Raw genomic sequence first — 10,445 nt, 5'->3', positions numbered from 1 at the left:
GACTGAGACAGGTACCCGACAAGCAGCGCGCGCAGGGACTGAGTACCGCCCTGACCGCCGTGAGACCCACCGCAATCTCTGGGACCGACCTGTCCCGCGGGCTCCTTTACTTCAGCGGCGCCCAACCGGAACCTTTCAGCCGCGGCAGAGGCACCCCGCCGGAACGGCGCGCGGAGCACACAGCAAGGGCGGGTGAGTCCTCTAAGTTTGTGCCTGAACCCTCTAACTCACTTACCTCGAGCCTCGGAGGGACAGCCCAAAACTCTGGCACGTGGAAAAAGCCGAGTGACGACAGCATTTTCGTTCCTTAAAAAAATACCACAGTCAAGTGGTTCCGAAGGCGGTCCGTCTTCTTTTTGGTTAGGCATATTCGTGGATAGCCCGCCGGAAACGAAGGCGGAAGCGAGGGCAGGCGGCGGAAGCCGCGGGGTCCTCTGAGGCAGGGAGTCTCCGGGGCCTGCGCCGGCGCTCTGCGGCGCCCCCAACTCGGACGCGGGCTTCGCGGGCGGGCGCGGGCGCGGGTGTCGTCGCTGAGCCGAGGCCGGGCGGCCGGAGTCTTCAGGCATGAACCTCGAGTTGCTGGGTGAGGAGGGCTGTGGCTGGGTCCTGGGGAAGCTTCGGTCCTGGAAAGGAGGGGCCCAGGCGGAGGGGACGCGCCTGCAGCCTCCGGGACCCGGCTCTGGACGGATCTGTGGGCGCCTCGGTCAGGAGCGGCGACTGGAGCGGGAAGCCGGGCTTCTGCCCGAGCGGAGTGCGTCGTTCTCCTCGAGCGCGCTTTGCAGTTCAGTTGTGGAAAGACAGGGACAGGTAGTTTGCGAGTTACTTTCGAATACAGGGATCCCAGGTGCTGCAGGAGCCCAGAGCAGGACCAGAGTTACGTTGGGGCGGGAACCTAGGAAGGGAGGCGAGGCTCTGAGCACTTGTCAGGGTTTGGTGAAACATGGGTGCTTAAGGAGGGGAACTTGTGTGTCTTCTAGTAGCAGTGCCTCACTGAGTAAATGAAAAACTCTCAGAGGCTGCTGACCTGAAGGCGCTAAGCAAGTAAGTGGCACAGTTGGCACTGGAGTCCAGCTGTCTTGACTTTCTGTTTATGTTACTTACCAGGGACGTTGTGTAAAACACTGAGCAGTGAGCTGGAAGGACGTTTTCTTTTGTCACTCTCTCTGATTCATTGGGTTTTCATCAGGTAACGTTTAGCATCATAGCCCAAGGATGTCAGGTTTTCAAGAACTTCTCAGTGACTTGCTATGTTTGTTTCTGTTTTTAAAAAAATTAAATTCAGAAGATACGCTGACAGTCCTAAAGCGTTTTAAGGAATGGTTTTTGCTTTTAAGGGCTTCCCTGGTGTCTGAGCGGTAAAGAATCCGCCTGCAATGCAGAAGACTCAGGTTTGATCCCTGGGTAGGGAAGATCCCCTGGAGAAGGAAATGGCAACTCACTTAAGTATTCTTGCCTGGGAAGTGCCAATCCATGGGATCACGAAAGAGTCAGACACGACTGGCCACTAAACAACAACAGCAGAGGGCTAAGAACATCTGAAAGAGGGGAGTGAATATCTTTGGGGCAGAGCAAGACAGGTCAGAGAAGGCAATGGCACCCCACTCCAGTACTCTTGCCTGAAAGTCCCATGGACGGAGGAGCCTGGTGCGCTGCAATCCACGGGGTCGCTAAGAGTCGGACACGGCTGAGCGGCTTCACTTTCACTTTTCACTTTCCTGCATTGGAGAAGGAAATGGCAACCCCCTCCAGTGTTCTTGCCTGGAGAATCCCAGGGACGGGGGGGGCCTGGTGGGCTGCTGTCTATGGGGTCGCACAGAGTCGGACATGACTGAAGCGACTTAGCAGTAGCAAGAAAGGAAATCTAGAAAGAAAAACAAAACCTGTGGAGGATTTGGAGTTTTGAGTGGATATTTAAGACTGGCAAAATGTTGAAAATATTGGGAGGAATGCTTCTTAGGAATATGTTTGAGCTAAGGTGTCAGTGAAATGAATCCCGAAGATATTTTCCTGCTTGGCCAGGTTGTGGATACTGTGAATAACGTGAGAAGGTGAAGAGACCGGGTTGTTGCTTTCTGGTCTTTGGAGGCTCTTGAATGCCCAGCTGAGAAGTGTTGCTTTTTAAGGAAAGTAGAGCAGATGCATTAAAAGGTTTTGACCTGCTAAGTAACTCAGTCAGACCTATCTTTAAAAAAAGATTTATCTGACAGCAGTGTGGGGTGGAAGTCTTGGAAGTTGTGAAACCAGCTTGGAGGGCTAGAGTAGATGAGGGATACAGAAGATCTGAACTAGAAAATGGGAAGAAAAGACACAGAGAAAGTAGAGTTGACAGTTTGAAAATTGATTGCATATCATGGTGATGGTGGTGCTGGTGGTGAGGAAGAGAGTGAAGTGAAAAATAATGGGAATCGATAATGGTGCTGTTCCTAAACATTTAAGAACATCTGGAAAAGACAATTAACATTGGGTATGTCAAGTGTTGACGTGGGATTTAGGAGAGAGGTTTGTACTTAAGAGAGAGATTTATAATACTCCTGCTGCTGCTGCTGCTAAGTCGCTTCAGTCGTGTCCGACTCTGTGTGGCCCCATAGACTCCCATAGGCTCCCCCGTCCCTGGGATTCTCCAGGGCCTGAAGAACACTGGAGTGGGTTGCCATTTCCTTCTCCAATGCATGAAAGTGAAAAGTGAAAGGGAAGTCAGTCGTGTCTGATTCCTAGCGACCCCATGGACTGCAGCCCACCAGACTCCTCTGTCCATGGGATTTTCCAGGCAAGAGTACTGGAGAGGGTTGCCATTGCCTTCTCCAATAATACTCCTACGAGTAAGCTAATCAAAACCTTGTGGGTAGATGATAAGACCCAGGGAGAAAGTGGGAGGGGAAGAAAAGGAAACTTCGGAGGACAGATTCTTGGATGGTAATCTATGTCTCAAGGAGAAGAGGAGGAATAGATGATAATATATCTGCTAACAGTTACGTACTGCTTACTGTGAGCTCGGCCTCATCTCAAGTGCTTTTCATATATGTATTCATTAAAGGTAAAAGAATAGGGGTTAGTGTGGCAGCTTCCACAGAAGCAATTGTGGAGCAGTTGAGGCTCAGAGCTGAGAAAGGGCTGCTCACTTTTTGGGCAACTTGGGACTCGTTAGCAACTTGAACAGAAACTAATTACAATTTAGGAAGATGTGGGAGATGGACTGGAGGCAGAGTTGATTCTTATTTTTAGAAACTTGGGGATGGAGGAGAGGTAGTAGGCGCATACCTTGAAGAGCAGAGTTGTAGGACGGAGTTTCATGTATGGGACAGAGGTCTCATGCAGGAAAACTTAGGAAGGAACAGTAGCATTGGAAGGTTAGACAGTGTAGAAGACTGACTGGACTCAGAATATAATTCTCTATGGGAATGACTGAATTTTTTACAGTGAGAAAGTTAATTATTGCAGATAAAAAGGAGGAAGGAACAGAAGTGATTGTGGGAGCATGCTAAAGCATATCTGGCCAGATAAAGGAATGATAATGTGTTCTTAATATGGACTTTCAAATACTTTTACCTCTGCAACCACTTTCTTTCTTTAAAAAGAATGTATTTATTTATTGGGCTCTGCTGGGTCTTAGTTGCAGCGTGTGGGATCTAGTCCCCTGGCCAGGGTTCAAACCCAGGCCCCCTGCATTGGGCGCACTGAGTCTTAGCCACTGAGGCCTTGCAGTGTATTAGGCAGTATGCGCTAGAGATAAAATTTAAGTAAGAGTTTTTCAAACTTAAGTCAATTCACAGTAAGAAATATATTTTGTCATAACCCATTATATATACATGTAACTAAGTTTCCCACAATGATACTGATTGTTGTTTTGCTCAGTGGCCTCTGGTATCTTCTGTTCTAATCTATTAAAGAACTTGTGTGGCTCACTGAATGGTTTATCCATTTGTGGTGGATTGGGTCCTAATGTTTGATAAACCCTGAAATAAGATACAGTTTCTGCCCTGGATAGATACGCAGAACTAGGAGGAGAGGACTTCCTTGTAGCTCAAATGGTAAAGAATCAGCCTGTGATGCAGGAGACCAGGGTTCAATCCCTGAGTTAGGAAGATCCTATGGAGAAGGGAATGGCAGTCCACTTCAGTATTCTTGCCTGGAGAAGTCCATGGACAGAGAAGCCTGGTGGGCTACAGGGCATGGGATCAGAAACAGTTGGACACGACTGAGCGACTGACGCGCACACAGGAGGAGAGGGGTGTAAACGAATGACTGTATGATATCGAACCAAAATAAATGGTAGGAATCCATTATGGGAATCCAGCTGAAAGAGCAGTTAATTCTGCGTTGTTGCAGCCGCAGTAGAATTTGGGGATGATTTTATAGCAGAAGCGTTGTTTAAGTCAGACAGTAAAGATGGAGTAGGATTTTTCCAAAGGGAAAAGATGATGAAGGTGATTACCAGTGCAGAGAACAGTGGGCCAAGCTTGAGGCATGGACATGTGATGAATACTCACATGCTGGTAGCTTACTGCTGGTGCTTAGGGTGGATTATGCCAGATTCTGTCCCAGGTGCTAATGGGGAGTTAAAGGTAAAATGGTAATACTGGTAGGGGCCAGATTATTGCTTTCTAAAATTATGCTTAGGATTTTAGTATATTGTTTATTTTTGATTGATTCTAACAATCATAAATTGTTTAGATTTTTGAGCAGGTAAGTGATGTGGTGAGATTTGGGGCTTAGAAAACAGGCAGCTTTCTTAAGGATTTGTAAAGGTAGCAGCTTTGTTAAGGATTGATAATGGAGGCCAGACTGGAGCCAGGGAAATGTAGTAATTGCAGCAGCCATGGTGTCAGATTAGGTTGCGGTAAGATCAGTTATTTAGCCACCTGCAAGTTGCATTTCTCTAAAAAGAAATGGTGCTGACTCTTGTCATCACCTGTTAGATTGAGGAAGTGGAATGGAAACTGCTACTCTGGACCTAACTGTTACAGTAGGGAAGAGTTAGTTGGCAAGTCCAAAATACTTGCAGTGGGAGAAAAGGACCATGAACTTTTAGAGTTCCTGATACCAGGATTTTTAAAGAGGAAGGCGTGCAGCAATTCAGGGAATAGGTGTTATTCCATGTCATCAGACTGGGAGGAGGAAGTCTCTAAAGGCCCAGAAAGCAAAACGGCAGTTTGGAGAAAGGATTATAACTAGAAAAAAGACAGGAGGCCCCTGCAGGAACTGGTGTGCTCACACTGAAAGCAGTCTAAAGTCAGATTCTCAAAAAGAGAAGGGTGTGTTGCTGAAAGTGAGTGTGTGAGGGTGGCACCAGCTTTATTTATTTTTAAGTTATTGGCATATAGTTGCTTGGCACCACTTTTAAGAAGCATGCCAGGAGGGACTTCCTGGTGATCCAGTGGTTAAGACTTAACCTTCCAGTGCAGGGGTTACAGGTTCAATCCCTGGTCAGGGAGCTGAGATTCCACACGCCTCTCACCCGAAAACCAAGCAGGAACAATGGTCCACATCAAAAAAAGAAAGAATTGTAGGTAATAATTTAGAAAAAAGTTTCAGGAAAGCTAATGTGATCAAAGGCCAATACTGTAGAAATGAGGCGGCTTCATTATGTGGAGTGTGAAGGCAAGGAGGATGGCGGGCAGCGGGGCAAATGACGTGGTCACTGGACATTGAGAAGGAAAGTCCTTCATAGGGAGAGTTTAGGTAGGTCACTTAGCTCACTCCTCTCGGTTGAATTATTTTCCTTGGGCTTGAAGGAACTTGCATGTGGAATAGTGTTGAGGATCTTTGTGTCTTGGGGAGAGAAAAGACATGCAGAAATAAAGGAGATGGGCAAAATTTTGACTTTTAGTAAAGGACAGGTGAGTTTTGTAAATCATAGACTAGTAACCTTGAGGTCAAATCTGGGCAAGTTTATAGACTTTAGTGCACTTACAGTTAAGTACGGTTGCTTGGCCAGGTTCCAGTTTTGCCAGTTTTTCACTGTCAGTTTGGGAAATGACTTTTAATCTAAGTGTGAAATGGATTACAATAGTGCTCACTTAACAGTGAATGGAGAGGACTGACTGAGATAGCGCACAGAAAATCTCGGTACAGAGTTTGACACACAAGCATTTAGTAAGGGTAGCTGCTCATGATAAATGCACGTTTGAGCACTTGAAAGCAATAATAAGCCAGCATGAGTTCAAGTCTAGAAACTCATTAAATTTCTTTATGCATTTCAAATTAACAGATACAATAAATATTTATCACAACAGTGCAAACAATGCAAGTGTTTAGTTGCTAAAGCATGTCTGCCTCTGCGACCCCATGGACTGTAGCCCACCAGGCTCCTCTGTCCATGGAATTCTGCAGGCCAGAATACTAGAAGGGCTTGCCATTTCCTTCTCTGGGGCATCTTGCCAGCCCAGGGATCAAACGCACGTGTCCTGCATTTGCAGGCAGACTCTTTAACACTGACCCGCCTGGGAGGCCTATTCTACACATCAGGAGGTGACAGAGCTAATGACTTTTAATGCACTCATGTTAGATACACACTCATGGTATAAAATTATAACTGTAAGTGCTTATTTATTTGCTTATGTCTTTATTTGCCATGGCATGCGGGATCTTCATTCCCGACCAGGGATTGAGCTTGTGTCCTCTGCGTGAAGTGTGGAGTCCTAACTGCTGAGCCACCAGAGAATTCACTATAAATGTTTATTTTTTTGAAGTGATCTTTTTTCCCCCTGCCTCCTTTCTTTGTTGATAATCCCATGTATCTCCTTCTGTATTTTGCTTTCTGCGTATTCATATGTGTGTATATACACATGTTAACAAAAAAATGAGATTGGGTTATATATACTTTGTGTCTTTTTTCACTTAAGTAGCACAAATAAAAATTTTCAAGAGAATTAGTGTAATTTATCCATATTTGCCTGGGAAGTCCCATGGACCGAGGAGCCTGGCGGGTCACAAAAGAGTTGGACACGACTTAGTGACAACACGGCAACAGTCCGTGTTTGCGTACAGCGGTTCGTTCATTCCACTAATAATAACAGGCGTTTACCTTGTTTCCAGTTGGCGGCAGGAGTTGGTTTTTTGGGGTTTTTTTTGCAATCAAGAGCAATACTTTAAAAACCCTTGTCCTTACGTACATTGTTGTGTTTAGGTTTCCACTTGTAGGATTATTGAGATGAGGGATATTTTTGCTTCTAATAGATGCTGTCAGATTCCTTTTCCAAACTGCTATAACAATTCCCATTTTTATAGACAGTGACTGAAAATATTCCTTTATTCACATTCCGCCCCCAGCAAGTGCGCTGTCTGAATTTTCCTGTCTGATGGATGAGAGTGGCATCTCATTTTTCATTTGATTTACATTTCTCTGAATTTGATGTTTTCCTTTGTTTAGAGGCCATCTTATTTCTTCTTGTTTATTCATATTCTTTAGCCTTTCTTTCTGATTGTTTTTCCTTATTGTTGTATAGACTTGCTTTATAGTATAGATACCAACTCTCATCCGTCGTCTGCATTGCCAGTTTTTGTAAGTCTTTTGTTTATGGGAACTTGTGCCATGCAAAATGTTCCAGTTTTTATATAATCAGATGTATTTCTCTCTTTCTTTTGGTTTTCTAATTTTGTTAAGGTCTTCCCCACCCTATATTATACATGGAATCTCTCAAATTTTTTTCTAAGATTTTTGACTTTAAAAATCACTAATTTACCTGAAATTTATTTTTATATGTGATATGAGAGGGGAATCGGAGCTGTTTTTTCTTTCAGATGGATCTTTCAGATCCATATAAAATAAATTCTCTGCTAAATTGAAATGTCATTTTTATCATATATCAGCAGCCTTGTAGTTCATTTAGAATTGCTTCTACATTTGTCTTTAATCCATCTGGAATTGCATAAAATTTATTAGTTTTTGGAGAAAGCCATTAAGCTTTTCTATCCCAGAATGCATTGTAGATTGCCTTTTTACTTATTCATATTTTACAGTCTTAACTAAGATTTTATAGTTTTCTTCTCTATACTTGGCATGTCTTATTACATTTTCCCTTAAATATTGATGTTTGTAACTACTGTGAGTGGAATTTTCCCCTTCATTTTCATTTCTGGATATTAATAGCCAATGTAGAGAAAAGCTATTAATGTTTGAATGTTTTCCTGATATAAAACCACCTTACCTTATTTTCTTACTAATTTGGTAGTGGTTTTTTAAATTAACATTTCTTCTGTTTTCTAGATATTGATACCAGAAAAGAGAAATAGTGTTATTTCCTATATTAATGTTTAAACCAATTGTTTCATTTTCTTATTCCATTGGCTATTATTAGAATGAGCTATTGAGTTTTAGCAAATTTTTTTTCAGTATCCACTCATAGGATTGTATGACTTAAACATTCTTGACCAGGGATATACATTCGAATGCATTGTCCTTTGGAACGAGTTCGGAGTGGGCTTCTTCCTCCCCCTCCCACTCCCCTTGCTGTATACCTTCTTATATGGTAGAATAATAGACTTTAGATTTTTTGTGTTTAGAATTTGATTATAGTTATTTACGTTGCTAGAAACTACTTTTCTGTAGAATTTATAGGTGATTCATAAACCTTGTACCATTTATGTTCTTAAGTGAAAGAGACTTGTTTTCTTTTTCACCCATCTGTATCAGGTTTTGTTATTAGTTGTGTTGGTTTTATAAGACACTATATTTTTTCTGCTTAGAAATAGCTTGAGTAACATTATAATTATTTGTGCCTTGAGATTTAGGAGGAATAAACCATTAAAAAAACCATATGGCTCATAAAACCATATGGGCCTGCTGTCCTTTTTTTAATATTAAACATTAAAACATTTTTATTTTAATGACAGGTCTTTAACAACATTTAGATGTGTTCTTTCCTCTTTGATCCAGTCAAGAATTTTTCTTCTGTAATCAGTTTTGGAAATATGTCTTTTGTTGTAAGAGTCATTCATGTTTTTTGAATTATCAAGTGTATTGTGAAGTTAAATCCAACTAGGGTTTATTTCTCCTTGGCAGCTGTATTTGGGGATCTTTTTTCCTCCACTCCATGGTCTTTAAAACCAAGCCCAGGAATCTAATTGTAACAGAATGTTAAATGTTAGATGGTGGGAGATGGAGGATGTAAAAACGGCCTTAAACCTCTGGGGGAAGTGGCTTTGTGCTACCATAACCCTATATCACTTTCTCTTTGTGTTCCTTTAGATTCCTTGTTATCGTCCTATTAACTAGGATGACCTTCAAAAAGGCTTCCCAGGTAGTAGTAAAGATAATAAAGAACTTGCCTGCCAATGCAGTTTTATCCCTGGGCTGGGAAGATCCCCTGGAGAAGGATCCGGTCTTCTTGCCTGGAGAATCCCATGGACAAGAGAGCATCGTGGGCTGCGGTCCATAGGGTTGCAGAGAGTTGGAAGTGACTGAAGTGACTTAGTGCACAGCACACAGACCTTCAAAAAAAGGGGAAAAAACCCATCCAGTGCATAAAACAAAAGTACAAAATCAGGAGTAGTCTGTGTTGAAGCATAATCATACATTAAAGTAGCCCAAGGATTCTGGATTCCCTCAGAATCTTTTTTGTTGTTGTTTTTGACCATGCTGCATGGCTTTCAGGATGTCAGTTCCCGGACCAGGGGATGGAACCTATGCCCCCTGCAGTGGAAGCGCTGGGTCAGAATCATTGGGGCCCCAAGCGAAGTCCTTTCAGAATCTTAAATATGGCTTTCCTTTCTCTGAACACAGCAAGTCATGCTCTGCTCCTTCCTGAGGACTTTGTAGTTTAAGATTGTGTTTTTTTTGTTTTGTTTTTAATTTTTAAATGAATATTCCTTTTTTCTCTTAATCATGTGAATATAGATCTCTGTTATTGCTTTGGAAAGATATATAGGATATTTTGTTCATCAGTTCAGTTCAGTTGCTCAGTCATGTCCGACTCTTTGCGACCCCACGACCTGCAGCACACCAGGCCTCCCTGTCCATCACCAGCTCCCGGAGCTTGTTCCAATTCATGTGCATCGAGTCGGTTTTGCCATCCAACCATCTCATCCTCTGTCGTCCCCTTCTCCTCCTGCCCTCAGTCTTTCCCAGCATCAAGGTCTTTTCCAGTGAGTCACCTCTTAGCATCAGGTGACCAAAGTATTGGAGTTTCAGCTTCAACATCAGACCTTCCAATGAACTCCCAGGACTGATCTCCTTTAAGATGGACTGGTTGGATCTCCTTGTAGTCCAAGTGACTCTCAAGAGTCTTCTCCAACACCACAGTTCAAAAGCATCAATTCTTCAGTGCTCAGCTTTCTTTGTAGTCCAACTCTCACATCCGTACATGACCACTGGAAAAACCATAGCCTTGACTAGACGGACCTTTGTCTGCAAAGTAATGTCTCTGCTTTTTAATATGCTGTCTAGGTTGGTCATAACTTTCCTTCCAAGGAGTAAGCGTCTTTGAATTTCATGGCTGCAGTCACCA

The 10,445-nt window shown here is 43.2% G+C and overlaps 1 protein-coding gene across 3 annotated transcripts in view; it reads left to right on the top strand.

Moving 5' to 3' along the window:
* The first annotated feature begins 440 nt into the window (after positions 1 to 440).
* RBBP5 (retinoblastoma binding protein 5) overlaps positions 441 to 10,445 on the top strand; it is a 39,347-nt gene continuing 29,342 nt past the window's right edge. For all 3 annotated transcript variants that reach the window (XM_010854166.1, XM_010854165.1, XM_010854164.1), the window contains exon 1: positions 441 to 583. In XM_010854166.1, coding sequence (XP_010852468.1) covers positions 565 to 583 — 19 coding nt within the window. In that variant the 5' untranslated portion in view covers positions 441 to 564. The remainder of the gene's footprint in view (positions 584 to 10,445) is intronic.

This window comes from Bison bison, unplaced genomic scaffold (assembly GCF_000754665.1).
Source record: "Bison bison bison isolate TAMUID 2011002044 unplaced genomic scaffold, Bison_UMD1.0 scf7180017864338, whole genome shotgun sequence".
Taxonomy (NCBI): domain Eukaryota; kingdom Metazoa; phylum Chordata; class Mammalia; order Artiodactyla; family Bovidae; genus Bison; species Bison bison.
Note: the sequence above shows the minus strand (reverse complement) of the source record. Positions and strands in the feature narration are given on the sequence as shown.